Raw genomic sequence first — 18,793 nt, 5'->3', positions numbered from 1 at the left:
AAGGTGCTGTTCCTGTTCCTGCAAGGTCTCCAGAACCTCTACAGAGCCAGCTGACAAGTCCTTGTAAAGTTCACTCCTCAGTCCTTGGTGCAACCATGTTTTGTCTCTTCTCTCGGTATTTCTTCTGTCCCAACTTTAGCCATTTTGCTTGGAATCACGATTACAGTTTTTTCCTTTGCAGATGCCTTCCTGGAGGATACTCCTCCCCACCCTAAAGGGTCGCCTGCAAGTTAGGCGGATTGGGTCTCTCTGCTGTGGCGTTCTCTCATGAGAGACTCTGAATTTTAGCACAAAGTGCCTTCTGTTTCACAGCTGCCACCACCTTTAGAGAAAAATGTGGAGGCTCCATATTAATGCATTATTACTTTTTAAAAAAGTTTTGATAACTCTTAAAGCATCATTTGCACCTGTGTGGGAATTTTGCCTATTGCAGAGCATTGTGGCCGAGCTGCAGCTGGGAGCCTGCTTTCCGCCAGTCTTGAGGTTGTGAAGATCAGCTTTCAAAGGAAAGTATCTCCTAGCTTAGCCATTCAGAAAAGAAAAATGGAGTATCAGAGTTACAGTCAGTGAAACTGCTTTGGGTTTTAACCTCTTAGAGGAAGAAAAAAGGTTAAGGAAGTCTCAACTCTTGAAGATGATGTGTTTGCCTCTCAATCTTTCATTCACAGCCTGCTAGTGAAAAGGAAGTAAATGAGATTCTTTTGTGTAACTTTGTAGTCTCTTTGTATTACCAAATAGTTGGGGTGTTGACTCCTGTGTGTTTTGCAAGAGTGTGTGGTAAGCTTGGGTAAAGAGAAGTCACTGCAGTGTTAGGAGAGTCTTTTTGTTGGGGAGTGGCAGGGGATGATTTGTTCTATGGGAAAACGCCCACGTTTTAACTTTTAAACTTCTGAATAAATTGTGTGAAAACAGTAAAAAAAAAAAAAAAAAAAAAAAATGACAGAGTATTATTAGTATGTTATAGAAATGGTTTTTAAAGCTAGCTGAATCAGGTTCCAAATAGAAAACAAATGGCACACTTAAATTAGACTACTTTGAAAAGAGTTCATAAAGAGATTATTTATAAAGGTGTAAACATGAGGAAGTTACAGAGGTAGGCAGGGGTGAGGTCCTGCAGGGCCTTACAGGCCAGGTTAAGGAGTTTGGATTTTACCTTCAGGGAAATGGAAATCCATTCAAGAGTTTTAAGTGGGGCAGTGGCAAGATCTGAGTTGAGGATTTTTAAGTTTACTGTGACTGCTTTGTGGAGACTAGGTTGAAAGAAAGCCAGAATGGAAGCAGGGAAATGGGGCTGGAGGCTGAGCAATCGTTCAGAGAGAGAGAGGATGAGGGCATGGGACAAGCCTGAGCAGTGGAGGTGGAGAGAAGTGGACCAGCCATTGTAGGCAATATTCTGGAGATAGACTCAATGGTATTAGGAAATGGATTGGATGGTGACCTATCAGGCAGAAGAAAGGGAAAAATGATGTACTCAATGAGAAAAGTAAGGTAGGCTTGAAGGATAGAAGCCACCAACCCAGGAGGAAGAGCAGGCCAGGGACTGAGAAGAGCAACAGGCTGAGCAAATCCGGTTTGGGTTGGTTGTAGTAGGGCCTCCCGGAGGGGCTGTCCTTCAGAACCTGGGGATGTGAGAGTTGCAGTGACTACAGAGGTTGCTTCCTGGTGACAAGGTCTGGGCCATTTCTGCCAACTCTGCACCTCAAGCCCAACCAGCATGGCAGCTGTGTACTAGAGGGATTGCTTGAGTGGGCACTGGGAGGACAGGGAGGACAATGGAAATCTGATGGAAAAGACTGAGTTTCAAAATACATTTCTGCCTGGGCGCAGTGGCTCACACCTGTAATCCCAGCATTTTGGGAAATCAAAGAGGGCGGATCACTTGGTGCCAGGAGTCCAAGCCAGCCTGACCATCATGGTAAAACCACATCTCTACTATAAATACAAAAATCAGCCGGGTCTGGTGGCACACACCTGCAATCCCGGCCACTCGGGAGGCTGAGGTGGAAGAATCACTTGAACCCAGAAGATGGAGATTGTAGTGAGCCAAGATCCCACCACTGCACTCCAGCCTGGGCAACAGAGCAAGACTCCATCTGAATTTTTAAAAAGGAAAAAAAAAGAAGAAAATACATTTCTGATGATACATGCAGTATCAGATATTTGAAATACCAGCCATATTTGGGCTTGTTCGGGGATAGTATTAGAACTAGAACTTAGAAGTCAGAAGTTTACAGGTTAGGTGCCCTAGGAATCAGACTTCAAGATGAAGTTCTGGCTTTAAAAAATATTAGAGATGTATTTAAAATATGTTATCTGGATAGTAATAGTTGCATGGAGGAATTCTTTTTTAAAAAAAAAACTTAATTTTCGGCCAGGCGCAGTGGCTCATACCTATAATCCCAGCACTTTGGGAGGCTGAGGCAGGCGGATCATGAGGTCAAGAGATTGAGACTATCCTGGTCAACATGGTGAAACCCCGTCTCTACTAAATAAATACAAAAATTAGCTGGGCATGGTGGCGCATGTCTGTAGTCCCAGCTACTCAGGAGGCTAAAGCAGGAGAATTGCTTGAACTCAGGAGGCAGAGGTTGCAGTGAGCTGAAATCGCGCCATTGCACTCCAGCCTGGGTAACAAGAGCCAAACTCTGTCTCAAAAAAAGAAAAAAAAAAAAAACTTAATTTTCTTTTAAGAGTTTAGAGAAAAAATGGGATTGGGTTCTAGTTGTAAATTAAAGTAGCTTGCTCTCATTACTGGGTTATTTGTTTAGTTTAAGATCTTGGTTAATGCTGAGATCAATGTTAAAAAAAAAAACAGGACCCAAGAAACCCCCGTTTTCTCCTCCAGCAGCAAGTGCTGACTTCTGAGGCTCATCCACAGCCCCGCAGGGATACTGGGTTCCTGGATGCCAAGCAACAGAGACCAGGGATTGATTTCTTACAACGGCTGTCAGCTCTCAAAATTTTGGCTGAAAAACCAACAAGAATTGGACACTTATTATAGGGGCACAGCTGCTCTGTGGTGATTTTTACTCAGAAAGAGTTCTACTGACTTGCTACCATTCATTTTTCTTACCATGGATCTAGCATGAAGAATGTGAAAAAGCTAAGTTTGATGAGTCTACTTCTCCTGCCATGTAATGACAGGCATTCCCTACCTCCACAAGGTCAAACTTTTTAAGAAATTATAGTAATTAACTTTAGCCTACTACATAGACACCAATCACCAAATATCGGCCTCGTGAGATGGAAAATGGCTTCATAAACCAGGGCTCTATATCAACTAAGCATATGGCCTTGGACAAGTCACTGCACCTCATGCACCTATTGGTAAAATGCAAGGGCTGAACTAAATAATCTATTGCAGCTTTACGATACTCTGCTTTGTTTGAAATCAAAACTTACTCAGGCACCTTCCACAGAAACCCAGTTTCCTCCCTTGCAGTTGATAATACATGGTAAAATCTGGCTGTTATTTATTGAGTGTGCTCTCTGGCCTGGTGCTAAGTTCTTTACAAACATTCCAAGATTGAATCTTCTTTATCACTCAATGTTCTTAATTGCAAACAACAGAATCCACTCTAGTTAGTTTAATTAGAAAAGCAGCTCATAGAGTTCCTGGGTGGGCCAGAGATCAAAAGCTCTGAGGCTGTGCTAACATGATCAATGCCCACATCACACCTAGTGAGCTGCTCCAGCAAGGATACGAGTGTTGCCACTCCCTGTCACGGACAGGATGCTCACGCTAAAGCTGCCGAGATCGGAGACTAGAAGCGTTCCCTCTGCTGCTCCAGTCATGTTCAACACCTTAGACAACACCCCTGTCTGCAGGTGGACTCTGCATGGTCCTTACTTCCTAAAACTCACAAGTGGGTACATATAATTGGCAAAGCCCAGGGCACATGTCAGTGCCCCATTACAAGGGAGACTGGGAAAGCAAATTTTGGAGTCTACCTCAAGAAAGCAGAAATTATAATTGTGAACATTTCTTCACACATAGGATGTGTTCCAAGGATGTTGGATGGCCACAAGCATGACAGTTATAATGATCTCATTTTACAGATAGAAAAAGTGAGGCTTAAACTCAGAGGGCCTGTAACTTCACTAGTAACCATCGATAGTAAGTAATTTAATGAGATTTAACCCCCAGAGCTGTCTGAATGCACTGTGCTCTTCGGCACTCTGCTATACTGAGTATTTTATGGTGATTAAGCTTTCCCAGCAAGGAGCAAAAATAAATAAAACCTCCAATTTGCCAAATCAAAGTTTGTTTCTCAACTTTTTCTTTTTCACCATCACCCCCTCCTCTTCCTTTTTTGCCAAATGAAAAGACGTGTTCCTGTATCCTATTTGTGCAACCAGTATTAGTCAGGACTCTTGGTTGCAGGCAACAGAAACCAACAATCATTAGTGTAAGAAGAAAAGAAATATGTTGAAATATTTTAAGCCCCTCAAGAATTACAAAGTATCTGGGGAATCAAGCTCAGAAAACATGCAGAAGCTCTGGGAATTCCCATGATTGAAGCCACAGCCAAGACAACACCACAGGAACAGCCTGGCTAGGAGGCTGCTGCCCCAGTTGGATACTGCCGCCAGCACCATTGCCAATAGCCACTGTACATGGCCACTGCTGAAATCAATGGCAGAATAAATTCAACTCTTCCTGTCTTTTTGCAGCACTTGATGCAAAACCAAGCACTGACTGGCCAAGCTTGGTGCAGGGAGGGCAAGTATTGGGGCTTCTGCAGAGGGAGGCTAGGCCCTGCCTCCACCAAGACTCCTGGAGGAGATTCTCCAACCTAGAAAGTGGTTCAGATGCTGGCATGGTCAGCTGAGGATCAGAACTGAAGCACATCAGTCTTGGTGTCCTGCTGTCAGAGACCCATCTCTGTTAGTGTGTGGAATGTGTCACAAATATGCAAGTCAACTTGCTCACTGACTTGTTCCCCATCCCTGAGAAATAAAATGTGGATCTGAGGTCTTCCTCGTACATGTGCAAAACGAACAGGCTACAGCACTTAAAAGTGAAGTATCCAGCCTTCTTCATGCAGGAGATGGGGAAGGTCTTGTCTATGCAGCAGAAGGATGAAGGCTTGGATGCAGCTCATGATCAAGCCAAGAGGAGGAGGAGGAGGAGGAGAAGGGCAGAGGACTCCAACAAGCAGAGCTCAAAGCCTTTGTTCATCACACACCCCCCGGACATTCTATGGGGCCCAAAGGTAACCTTGAGGCCCTGAAGCACCACCAAAGTCTAGCCCCTAATTAGCTATACAACATTAATAACAAATAATCATAATAACCAACATTTAATGTGTCAGATACTCCACTAAGTGCTTTATATGGATTATCTCATTTCATGCTCATACGATCCCTTTAATGTAAGTCACATTCATTTTTTAAGGTAAGTCATTATCATCCCTATTTCAAAGATGAACAAACTGAAGCTCGGAGATATTGTTTAACTTGCTCAAGGTCACACAGTAAGTGGCAGAACAAGAATTTGAATTCAGGCAATTTTATTTCCAGGGTCTGCCCTAGTTCTTTCCCTTTTCCTTAGGAATCACAAACTGGAGGCCCAATGTAGATGCCACTGCCATGTTCTACACACCATTCAGTTTGGCCCCCTCCACTGAGTATTAAAAAGCTGCGTATTCCATAATGGCTGTACCAAATAAGAACGTACAAGAGTTACTTTTTCTCTGCATCCTTGTCAACATTTACTATCTTTTGTCTTTTGACAACAGCCATTCTAACAAGTATGAGATGATATCTCATTTCTCAATGATTAGTGAAGTTGAATATGTTTTCATATACCTGTTGGCCATTTGTATATCTATTCTGAGAAATGTCTTTTCAGGTCCTTTGCCCATTTGATCACCTAGTTGTTGGTTTTCTTGCCATTGAGTTCTTTGAGTTCCTTATATAGTTTGCATAGTAACTCCTTATCAGATGTATGGTTCACAAATATTTTCTCCTGTTCCTTGGACTGTCTCTCCACTTGGCGGATCGTTTCCTTTGCTGTGCAAAAGGTTTTTAGTTCCTCCAGCATTGTTCTTTTTGCTCCAAATTGCTTTGACTATTTGAAATCTTTTGTGGTTTACATGAAATGTATGAGCTTTTTTCTATTTCTGTGAAAAATGTCATTGAAATTTTGGGAGGGATTTTATTAAATCTATAGATTGTTTTGGGTAGTATGAACACTTAAACAATATCAATTTTCTAATCCATGATCATGGGATGTTTTTCCATTTGTCTGTGTCTTCTTTAATTTTTTTCATCAGTGTATTATAGTTTTCAGACCTTTCATCTCTTTGTTAGATTCATTATTAAGTATTTTTAAATACTATTTAAAATGGGACTGATTTCCTGAGATCTTTTGCAGATAGTGCATTATTAGCATATAGAAATGCTATTGGCTTTTTATATCAATTTTGTATTCTGCAACTTTACCCAATTTATTAGTTTAACAGTTTTTTAGTGGAATGTTTAGGGTTTTCTATATATAAAACCATGTTGTCTGCAAACAGAGACAATTTAACTGCTTTCATTCTGATTTAGATAACTTTTCTTTCTTTTTCTTGCTTAATTGCTCTGGCTAGAATTTCCTGTATGATGTTGAGTAGAAGTGGCAAAAGTGAGCCCCTTTGTCATGTTCCTGATCTTAGAAAATAAGTTTTCAACTTTTCACCATTTTCACCATTGAGTATGATGTTAGCTGTGGGATTATGTTGATAAACAATAAAGTTCATGTATGGAAATCCCAGCTTTATTCCTTCTATAACTAATTTATTTTTTTAAGTCATAAAAGGATGTAAGAATTTGTCATGCTTTTTTCTGTATCTATTGATATGATCATATGTTTTCCTGAAAAAATTAAAAATAGAACTTCTATATGATCCAGCAATTCTACTTCTGGCTATATATGCAGAGGAAATGAAACCAGTATATCAAAGAGGTATGTCCATTACAGCATCAATCACAATATCCAAGATATGGAATCAACCTAAGTGTCCATCAATGGATGAATGGATAAAGAAAATGTGGTGTATATACATAATGGAATACAATTCAGCCTTTATAAAAAGAAAATCTTGTCATTTGCAACAACATGAATAGCACTGAAGGACATTATGTTAAGCACTGAAGGACATTATGTTAAGTGAAATAAGCCAGATATAGAAAAACAAATAGTATACATATATGTGGCATCTAAAAAAGTCTAACTCATAGAAGTAGCAAGCAAAATGGTGGTTACCATGGGCTGAAGGGGTGAGGAGAGATTGAGAAGGTCAGAGGATATGAAATTTCAGTTAGACAGGAGGAATAAGGTTATATCTATTGCACAATATGATGACTACAGTTAATAATAATGTATTGTATACTTGAAAATTGCTAAAAGAATAGATTTTAAGTGTTATCACCTCAAAAAAAAAGTATGTGAAGTGATGGACATGTTAATTAGTTTGATTTAGCCATTCCACAATGCACACATATATCAAAAGATCATGCTGTACAGCATAAATATATGCCAATTTTTTGTCATTTAAAATGTATAAAAATTATTGTAGTATACCCAGGCAAGCATGATGCCTGATGGAAGAAGTAACCCAGCACCAAATTTTGTGCATGCTACTAGATTGAATTCTTTGCCCACCTCCTCCCACAGGTGTTGACACCAGTGGATCCTGCTCTGTTTGACAAATCATATACTTCCATTATCCATACATTGCTTCTCTATAAAATGAGAGGGTTGGACTAGATGGTCTACCTCAAAGGTTCTTTTCAATTCTAAATGTTATAGATCTAACATTTTCCAGATGCTGGGCCACCCTCTTGGATCTAGTAGCCAGGAGTTCAGATCAGCAAGGTGATCAGCCATTCTCGGTCATGCAGCCCAGAGAAACATAACCTCAACCTTTCTAACTCTGTGTCCAGCCATTGACACCCACAGAGCACACCCATTCAACTCCAGGCCAAAGAAAAGCATGAGGAAAGAAAGCTGATTTTTGTTAAATTACTGATTTCTACTTCCACAAGAATTAAGTAAGAATCTTTTGAAATATTAAGGAAGAAATAGGTCCTAAAGCACATGAGGAAAGATTAGTCCAAGTGGGCTTAGACTGCATTTTAGTAATGTGGTTTTTCTGCTCCAGGGAGAAGCAAAGATGTTGAAAGATGGGAAGGTCTTCAGAGTGGTGCAAGAGAATTGCTGGGATCCAGAAGTTCGTATTAGAGAAATGGACCAAAAAGGTACTATAAGAAATGCTACCAATGTTAGCATCGGATGTAAAAGCAATGTCTGTGCTTAAAGTTTGTTGACAACTTTACGTGACGGTAACTTCTAACCCTCTTTTCTCTGCCAGGACAGGCTGTTCCAGCTTCACTGTGGGAGGGACAGGGCCCTCCACTACAATGCTTTTAGAGTTTATATTCAAAATGTTTTATATGAGTTATACCCTGTTTTAAAATTGAATGCTATATCATGAAAAAGATAAAAGAGGCATTTTATTATTTTAAAAAGTTAGTTCAAATGTATAGTATTTACTTATTATAAAATCAATTAAAATAGTAAAAATTGGAAATCACAAAACTACGAATGAAAATTGCCTGTTTAGTAAGACTTAAGATCCAATTTCTCTCTGCAGTTTGTCTCACTGCACTCTACACAGAACGTTCCCACCAAAACATCAGGGGTGGAAATAGAAGCAGTTAAACAAAGTTAATTGTGTAATCTCAGAATATGCTACAATAAAATCAATCCAGAAATTTGAAAGAAGAGAATTAGGAAGTGTTACTTTCAAAGCTGAATTGCTAACAAGCTCTAAGAACATCTCGCATTTTTTACCTTAAATTTAAAAATCAAACGAGTCCTCACAATTTAAAAGAATTTCAGGCCAGGCACAGTGGCTTGCGCCTGTAATCCCAGAACTTTGGGAGGCCGAGGTGGGTGGATCACCTGAGGTCAGGAATTCAAGACCAGCCTGGCCAACATGGCGAAACCCTGTTTCTACTAAAAATACAAAAATTAGCCAGGCATGCTGGCATGTGCCTGTAATCCCAGACTCTCAGGAGACTGAGGCACAAGAATCACTTGAAACAGGGAGGCAGACGTTGCAATGAGCTGACAACGTGTCACTGCACTCCAGCCTGGGCGACAAAGTGAGACTCTGTCTCAAAGCAAACAAACAAAAAATTTCAAAGTCTTTCTAAAATATGACATGATGGCCACTTTATGCTTCACCTGTAACTGCCTGGCTGACTGTGCCACCTGAGGACAGCATGCTCCAAGAAAACGCCTGAGCCTTCCAGACACATGGTGGGCTACGTCCATGGGCTGTGATGGGGAACTGACCGCCACTGACATTGTCAGAACTACACATTTCTATTGGTGGAACATTGCAACCAGAAAAGAAACAATTCAAACACGCAAATAAAAGAGCAGTTTAGCACTATCATCTTCCTAATCAAAGACAAATTATAAGAAGTGCAAATATACACAGAGATGTTAGGAGACATTTTATTCCAAGGTCTGCAAAAAAGGAATCAACCCATCAGCCCAAAATGAGTAGGTTGTCTCCAGCATATTGGAATTTGCTGTAGATACTTTCGTCCAGGTATTGCTTTATATATTTTTTAACAATTAAAAATAGAGCCAGGTGTGGTGGCTCATGCCTATAATCCCAGCATGTTAGGAGGCCAAGGTAGGAGGATCACTTGAAACCAGGAGTTCAAGATCAGTCTGAGCAACACAGTGAGATCCTGTCTCCACAAAAAAAAAAAATAATGATAATAAATTAGCCAAGGATGGTGGCATGTACCTGTCATCCTAGCTACTCAGGAGGCTGAGGTGGGAGGATCACCTGAGCCCAGAAGTTTGAGGCTGCAGTGAGCTGTGACTGCACCACTGCACTCCAGCCTGGTGGCAGAGCAAGACCCTGTCTCTAAAAAAAATTCTTTTTAATTAACAGTATATTTTAGCAGCATTTAAATTGAACTTTGCAGAAAACCTGCAGCACTTCTGTAGAGTACTCCACAATATAGCATATACCACCCTGTTGTAAAAGTACACTGGAGTGAGAGGAGAGCTGGAGAAAGAACATGCTTCCCTGACCTACAGCAAAGAGCAAGGTTTCGTAGGAAATGTGGAGCTACAGCAAGGACCTTTTCTCCTTTTCAAGGAGAAAACTAGTGAGCATGAGACTTGAATGACTGGTGTCAGAAACCACTGCTTATGGCTGCAGGATAAACAAAGTGCATGTGTCATCTTTGGTTTTTGTTGTGTGTTTCATTCCTTGGCTGTCCTTGAGAGAATTAGTCATGACCAACCCTCCCTGAGTATTTACTTTGTGCCAGGCACTATTCTAAGAACCTAATGTGTATTAATTCATTTAATCCCTACAACAACCTTAGGAAGTAGGCCCTCCTGAAGACAAAAGATTCTTGGCATCCTGGATGCTGAAGCCAAACGCAGGGTCCCATTCTGGGTATTCCAGACCATGGGACTCCTTCTAGGATCACTCAGAGGTTAAATTAATGGGGCAGGGAAGGTGGCTGAGAGACATGCTCTATTGTACATGACCTAAGATGGAAAACCTGTAAAAGTCTTGCTTAAATAAAATTTCACAGGAAGGAGGGTAGAAATAACTCTTCAGAAATGGGGTCAGTTAGTTTTCCTTGAATGATCTCATTTGTGTCCAACCTTTACTTATCTCCCTAGAATCTGGGGCTGGGGGCTGAGGGGGCCTAGGGAGGGACTGAGAGAGGGACACAGGGAAGGAGAGTAGGAGGAGTTTAGGGTGGAGGCTTGCTGCCGCTTGGCCTTGGGAAAGGAAGGAATGCTCAGGCTGTTCTTCTTACCAGCTTTGCCTTTCTTTGTGTCCATATCTAGGAGTAACAGTGCAAGCCCTTTCCACAGTTCCTGTCATGTTTAGCTACTGGGTGAGTGTGAAACCGCAAGCCATCTCCTTGGTGTTGAAGGTCTGTGTCCAGCTCCCAAAAAGTGAACAGATGCCTCCAGTCTGGACACCAGTGCCACTGACCACCCCCAACAACTGTCCTCCCCTTTAGAGATGAGCAGGGTCCCCTCTCAGAACTGTCTTCACAGCCGAGTCTTTGCTCCAGTATGGTAGCCAGTAGTCACATGTTGCTATGTGACTTGCATTATAGTTCCACTGTACAGTGTTTCTAGATCAGCCTTAATCTCCACCAGAACTTACCTGTCTGGTGACTCATTCCTGCAATGCCTTGCTGGGGAATTGACAAGCCAATGTCTTCTGAAATAAGAATGATTTTTGAGGTAGGAATGATAAATCATGATGCACTATGTTACCTCTCCAAGGGAAAAACACAATTCAGAAGGGGAATCCTGAAGTTGGATGCTCTTTCCCAAGTGAATAAATCTCAAGCACTAAAAGTTTCAGGCATGATTTCCAGCCTGTAGAGGAAAATTTTTTTACGGAGCTGGGAGTGTGCTAAGTCCCTGCTCATCCAAGCAGATACTCTCGTGATTTAAGGAGCAATGGAAATACCACCTGTTCTAACACACTTCGACCTGTGTTCATAAATCCATTATTAGCGAGTGACTCCATCCTTACCTGTTCCTGTGAATGCATTCACTATTTAAAAGTGCCCTGAGACCTCAAGATGCCTGAATTTATCAGACTGGCTACAACTCTGACTAGACAACTGAGACTGCAGGAGAGGATCAGATTACTAGCAGTGAACTGGGGGCAGTGGAGTGACAGAAGAAAGAAAACAGTGAAGAAGGGAGCTTTAGGGAAACTGACAGCAAACTTCATCTGCCTCAGCATTTTGCCAAGGACAGTCCTGAATGTCACAGCCAACAGGAAGGACAGAGGAGGACAGGCAGGGACAGGACAAGTCAGTGAGTCAGCCTGGCCACCCTCAATGAGTCATGACAAGGAGGCGCCTTGATGGTGGCCTGGGGCCCTTGGCTAGGCCTAACCTCCTGGGAGGTGGGGGGCGGGGGCGTTAAGATCTTTCTGCAGTTGGGGATAGCCCATGCTCATTCCATCTCCAGTGCAGGGATACCCGGCTCAGTAATTGTGTCCTTCCCTTCTGATTCTGGCCTCAATCTTTCTAATGAATCAGCAAAGAAAACCTGCAGTTTTCTTTGCTTAAAAGGATTGGCTTCTGGGTCTTCTGTGGCCAGCGCCTTTCCCAATCTGTGCCTCTGTTTTCTGATGTGGTAAAGCCACTGAAAATGACAAATATTATAGCCACGAGGAGGCACTGTTCAGAGCAAATGGCTAAAAGAAGTAGAGTCTGAGTGTGTGTGTGTGCGCGCGCACGCACGTGCGTGTGTGTGTGTGTGTGTGTGTTTGAGACAGAGTCTTGCTCTGTCGCCAGGCTGGAGTGTAGTGGTGCAATCTTGGCTCACTGCAACCTCCGCCTCCTGGGTTCAAGCGATTCTTCCGCCTCAGCCTCCCAAGTAGCTGGCACCAGAGGCACGTGCCACCACGCCCGGCTAATTTTTGTATTTTTAGTAGAGATGAGGTTTCACCATGTTGGCCAGGATGGTCTCGATCTCTTGACCTCGTGATCCGCCCACCTCGGCCTCCTAAAGTGCTAGGAGTAGGTTTTCAACAATGCAGTTTTCCCTTTTCTGTCTCTACCAGGCCAAACCTCAGGACACTTTAAACCTATGCCAGCTTTTAAACAATGACCTTGCCGCCACCGTTGCGAACTATCCCAGGAGGTTTGTGGGTCTGGGGATGTTGCCTATGCAGGCCCCAGAGCTGGCGGTCAAGGAGATGGAGCGCTGTGTGAAAGAGCTGGGCTTTCCTGGGGTCCAAATTGGCTCCCACGTCAACGAGTGGGACCTGAACGCGCGGGAGCTCTTTCCTGTCTACGCGGTGAGTAGGCGGAGCTGCTCAGCCAATGCTAGCTGTCCAGCGCCTGGGCCGGGGGCACCGCTGGGTGCCGGCGGGGAGGAGGTGAAGCACCACCTCACTGGGAGGGGAGAGTTGTGCCCACGACTTATCAGATATAGGTAAAAGATGTGGAAATAGCCCCCACAAAGGAGTAGGCCATTCCAAAGAGGATCTGGTAGAATGGTTCCCAGTCCAGCGCTGAGTTAACACAGTGAAATCTCTTGTCCTTCCTTCCCCCTTGCCCTCCTTTTAATCTTTCACTTGGAAGCCAAAATACCCTCTTCACAGCCAGTGTGCAAAAGAATCATGTTAATGACATGTAAAAAAAAAAAAAATATTTCGGCCAGGTGCAGTGGCTCCCACCTGTAATCCCAGCACTTTGGGATGCCCAGGCGGGTGGATCACTTGAAGCCGTTTGAGACTGGCCTGACTAACATAGCAAAACCTTGTCTCTACTAAAAATACAAAAAAATTAGCCAGGCCTAGTAGCATGTGCCTGTAGTCCCAGCTACTTGGGAGGCTGAGGCATGAGAATCTCTTCAACCCGGGAGATGGAGGTTGCAGTGAGCCAAGATTGTGCCACTGCACTCCAGCCTGGGCAAGAGAAGCAAGACTCCCATTTCAAAAAAAAATCTGCTTTGGAAAAAAAATACTTAACATTTGTCAAAATTATAAAATAATTTGGAAGAAATTGTGGAACATACAGAAAAGTATAAAGATGAAAACAAACATTACCCATAATCCAGTCTCTCAAAGATAAATTGCCACCGTTATAGTACATATTCACTTTTTTTGATATGCATATATCTATATTTTAATGAAACTGAAATTCTGTTACACATGTGATTTTGTATGCTAATTAAAAATTTCCAACATAAGTGAAAATTCTTTTAATGCATGCTTTTTAAATAACTGCAGAATATTCCAATATATGGCTATGTTTTAATTTATTTAACCAATCTGTAATTAAGATACTTTTTAAATCATATATTTTGGAAAATGTTAACATTTGGTGAAACTAGGTGGTGGGCATATGGATGCTCATTGTGTTATTATTTACACTTTCTATACTTAAAATATTTCATGGCAAAATGTATTTTCAAAAATTCAGTGTTATTCATTTCTGAAATATCCAACCTCAAGTGTCCATAGTTTCACAGTCATCTCCATCAGTCTTCTTCTTCTTGCTCCACTTTCGATTCTATAACCAAACCTTCTCATCTCAGTGCTAAGATTCACAATGCATAATTTTTTACTCAATTGCATTTTTTAATGTTTTATTTCCCTCCTAGAATTATAATATTGCTTTCTATTATTTTCATTGTAAATGCAAAATCTTCAATAATGACTTAACTAGATGTTTGTGGGCTCACCAGGCAGTGTGATTACTGATCATTTACTCATTTAGTATTTATGGAGGTCTAACTACAGGCAAAAAATTTTCCATGTTTGTATCTATGGCGACTGCCCACCAGTCAGGGGATTGCCTGTTAAATTGCCTCCTAATGACTTGAAAGATTTAATGTTCCTCAAAATATTGAACTCCCTGAAGCTTACTGGCTGCAGTGGCTTAGCTGATGCAGTGAATGTTTTCTAGAAACTTTAATGAGCTTTAAAAGAGGATTTATTTACTTATGCATCCGAGTTGTTTCAGCACAGTGTGAGTGAGACTTCAGCTGCAAGTCATTTTAACATTCATTGGATTTGGGCTTATGAATTACTAAGGGGCTTGGAAAGCAACAGCAGCCAGTTGGGGTCCACATGGATATTTTCATTTGTGTGACTAGCTCGACCCATCAATCATTCTAACTGGGCTGTTTTGGGGACATCCAGTCTCTGAGGGGATTCAGGAGCACATCCTGTCCCCAGGTGACTCATGATGTCCTGGGGGTGGCAGCATATTTGTTTGGTTAGCAAGGTTTGCCTGACTCTCTGCTCTCTAGCTTGCGTCAATAATGTGCTGAGACAAATTATCATAAGCCAAGTTGGCTTTGTCATTTCAAGGTGATCCTGGCACTCCAAAGGTCTAACTGTCCCTTTATCTCCTACACCTCCCTTTTTAGTGAGTAAACCCAATCACACATGCTGAGGTGAGTTTTCAGGTGCAAAAACAACTTCATTACTGGTATAAGGCGGACAGGATGGTAGTGCCAACTGCCCAGCTCCACCATCTATCAGCCACAAGGCCTGAGTAAGTTAGCCTCTATCTGCCTTAGTTCTCTTCTCTGTAAAACGAGGGTAGTAAAAGTGTGCATCTCATAAAAAATTAATCTAGTTAATAATTGTAAAATTCTCATAACAGCTGTGGCACATAGTAAGTTTGCAGTCAGTGTTAGTTATAATTGCAAGAGTATAACTTCTTTTTCTATTCTCTACAAAGCCTTACATGTAGAAGGAGATCAACAATGTTAATTTGAATTGAACAAAAATTAGCATGGGAGGAAGATTGGTATCAAAAAACTACCTACTGGGTACTATGGTTATTACCTGGGTGATAAAATAATGTGTACACCAAGTCCCTGTGACATACAATTTACCTATATAACAAACCTGCACAGGTACCCTGAACATAAAAGTTAACAATAAAGAAAATAAAAAGGAAACATTTTTAAAAAGAAAAGAACCACCAAACGCACATAGGATGAAGTTGTATCAAAATGAGGAGTCAAATCCCACTGAGATACCATCACCATGCACCTTTGCCAAACCCAAACCATCCCAAGAAGTCAATATTTTCTTTCCAACCTACATCTATTATCAGAAACCAATTAGCTTCTCTCTTTTTAAAAGGCTTATATCTCTTCTGCTCCCCAGGACCTGTTGACTCAAAAGTCCTTTCTTCAAGTTACCCTTTTCCTGACACTTCCAGAATCCCCTGTTGTCCCAGACTTGGTTTTCCATTTTAAAAATGCTCACGTACACAACTCACATTTCATCAGCCTGGTTAGCATAAATATTTATGTATGAGAGTAGGATGAGTCACTGCAGAACCTCAATATATGTGGTGAAGAGTTATTCTAAGGGAAATCTCTTTCGAATCTTGATGAGCACTAATATTCAATGCCTGTTGAGGAGACTTCTTTTAATTAAACTTTTTGTTGAATAAAGGTCATTCCATCTGATGGTATTTCCATTTTCAGAAGGCCCTGGAGCATGCTCATGACATTCATCTCAGTACCTGTCTGGCTAAGGCATTGATCTCTTCCCTCTCTGAGGTCACCTCACTCACAGCAGACTGTTCAGAGACTCTGCTGGGCTCCTGGGGCTGTGTGAATGCCTGTAGACCCCAGGGATTCCACTCAGGGCTGGGCTCTGAGTGGTCAGGTGGCTTGGGTCAGGCCAGCCAGCCCCAGCCCAGCACTGAGCCTTTAGTGCCAGCCCATCACTTCCTCACTTTCCACAGACTCAGGTTTTCAAGTGGGGAAAAGGAGGGGGCACTCTCACCCTGACTCCAAGGATATAGTCGTTTACAAGCAGTCCTTCCAAAAGAGTAGAACAAGTTGGAGCCAGCAGGGAAAATTTCCCCTACATTTCAGGTGTGGGATTAGCCCTTGAGCATTTTGCTCTCAGACAAAACATTTGAATGATGGATGTTCCCTGACACTTGCTTTATCAAACGATAAATTAAGTTCATCAACCTCAATGGTGAATCTACCAACCCCCTTTGTTAATTCTAAGTGTCCCTTTTATTTTTCAAGCAGGAGCAGTTTGTCAATATCTCTTTTATATAGATCATAAAACAATTTCAAAGCATTTTAGTTTATTTATGCAGACCAATATAGATTCAAAGAAAAGCAGTTTCCCCAAAACAGTACCTGGTATCTGCTCACTCATCAAAGTAACCCATTCTCTCTCTGTCTCTCTCTCTCTCTCATTGCTTCTTTGAAGGCAGCTGAAAGGCTGAAGTGTTCCTTGTTTGTGCATCCCTGGGACATGCAGATGGATGGACGAATGGCCAAATACTGGCTCCCTTGGCTCGTAGGTTTGTGTCTCTGTGGGGTCTGGAACAGAGGACCAACTCTTGGGTTTGTCCAATCATCTATGGAAACCTATTATGTCAAATAGGGAAAGTATGAATAATTAACAGGATTATGAGTAATAGCAGCTATCACTTGCTGAGCTCTTACTTGGATTAGTGCTATATATTACTTCATTTAATTTTAAACATATCCAATGCCATCATAAATAAATCATATATTTAATCTATGAAGTTGACATTATAATGACCATTTCACAGATGGAGAAACTGAGACTCGGACTGTTTAGGTAAGTTGCCCAAGTCACACAGTTAATACATGAAAATGTAATTTACACAGATATGTCTCACTCCAAAGCCAGTCTTGCTAAACAGACTACCAAAGAGGCTTCAAAAAATGTAACCATGCCTGTCTAGTAGATTTTTTGGAAGATAAAAATAGCATCAGCTCATACAAATGAGAACCCTGGAATTAAAAGTATAAGGTCAACTTCTACCATCCAAAGATTTTGAAATATTAGATAAAAGATGACCCAGGCTTGCAATTTTCCTAGTATCTGCTTCTCTTTTCTGCCCTCTGATTCCTGCACTATCCATAGTTCCACAAAAGGGTAGAGGAGAAAACTCCATTTGCTCTATTCAATCTCTCATTACCAGTTATGATAAGAAGAGACAGGGAACAGATGTTAAATTCTGGAGCTATCGGCGAAAAATACAGCTCATCTATAAATCCAATGAAAACCTGGTCCCCAGATGAAAAGCACTGGATTTTTTTTTTGAGACAAGGTCTCACTCTGTTTCCTAGGCTGGAGTACTGTGGCACAATCTCTGCTCACTGCAACCTCCACCTCCCAGGTTCAAGCGATTCTCCTGCCTCAGCCTTCCAAATAGCTGGGATTACAGAGGTGCAACGCCACACCCAGCTAATTTTTGTATTTTTAGTAGAGACAGGTTTTCACCATGTTTGGCCAGTCTGGTCTCAAGTTCTTGGCCTCAAGTGATCCAACCACCTCAGCTTCCCAAACTGATGGGATTACAGGTGTAAGCCACAGCACCAGAACTGGATTTTCTTTAAGGAGACCATTCTTCTTTCTCTCCTCAGCCCAGTTAGTACAATTAGTAATTATGAAGTAATCAAAATGGCAACCACCATGAAGAATTAAATGGGGCAATATGCTGGAAGTCAAAAAATGGAATTTTAGTTCCAGCTTAGTCTCCATTTCACTGTATTTCCTGTAGTAAATCACTTTACCTCCATGGGCCCCAGTCCCTCACCAGTACAATGAGAATGCTGATCTGGATTCCCCCAAAGGTCTCTTTCTGCTCTGATGTTTTATATATTCCTGTGATTATTGTTGGAAACCAAAATATTTAGTAAAGCAGCTTCCTACTCATTCCACCAAATTCTTGGGCAGTAACTAATAGAACGAGATAACCCAAGATGCCCAGACACTGTCAAGCTTCAAAGAAAAATGTCACCCTTATTCACAAAACTTTGGTAAGTCCCATAAGCTTATTTATACTGCAACAGGAGAGCATCTGCATATAGAGTCATTTCATCATCCATTTATGCAGCACAAATACACTGATTCCTTCTAGCATGCCACGCTCTGTCCCAGTCACTGAGGATATAGACATGAACAAAACCTCTGCCTTCATGAAGCTTATATTCTGGTTAGAGGAAGGAGATTCTAAACAAGTATATATATCACAAGCAAACAGGCTAATTTTGGGATTTTATTCTGGATGCAAAGGTAATTATTAGTGGAGTGGAGGATTCTCAGCAGAGAAGGGTCATGATCCAATTCACACTGTAAATGTAACTCTGACTCCTGTATGGAGAATGGATTGTGGGGTTATGGTTCAAGTGATTACTGGAAAATAGAATCACAGAACTAGAAGAAAGTGATGCCATCCATCTCTCTGC

The 18,793-nt window shown here is 41.6% G+C and overlaps 1 protein-coding gene across 3 annotated transcripts in view; it reads left to right on the top strand.

Moving 5' to 3' along the window:
- Positions 1–18,793, top strand: part of ACMSD (aminocarboxymuconate semialdehyde decarboxylase) — a 65,619-nt gene that overhangs the window by 12,792 nt on the left and 34,034 nt on the right. For 2 of the 3 annotated variants that reach the window (XM_012468431.3, XM_064382823.1), the window contains exons 3-6: positions 8,151–8,247; positions 10,886–10,935; positions 12,636–12,872; positions 16,779–16,872. In XM_012468431.3, the coding sequence (XP_012323854.1) occupies positions 8,151–8,247; positions 10,886–10,935; positions 12,636–12,872; positions 16,779–16,872 (478 nt within the window). The remainder of the gene's footprint in view (positions 1–8,150; positions 8,248–10,885; positions 10,936–12,635; positions 12,873–16,778; positions 16,873–18,793) is intronic. The other variant, XM_012468432.3, reaches the window with a different exon arrangement.

Source organism: Aotus nancymaae, unplaced genomic scaffold, assembly GCF_030222135.1.
Source record: "Aotus nancymaae isolate 86718 unplaced genomic scaffold, 86718_ANA_hifiasm-v0.15.2.pri h1tg000029l, whole genome shotgun sequence".
NCBI classification, from domain to species: domain Eukaryota; kingdom Metazoa; phylum Chordata; class Mammalia; order Primates; family Aotidae; genus Aotus; species Aotus nancymaae.
This window is presented reverse-complemented; position numbering and strand designations above follow the sequence as displayed.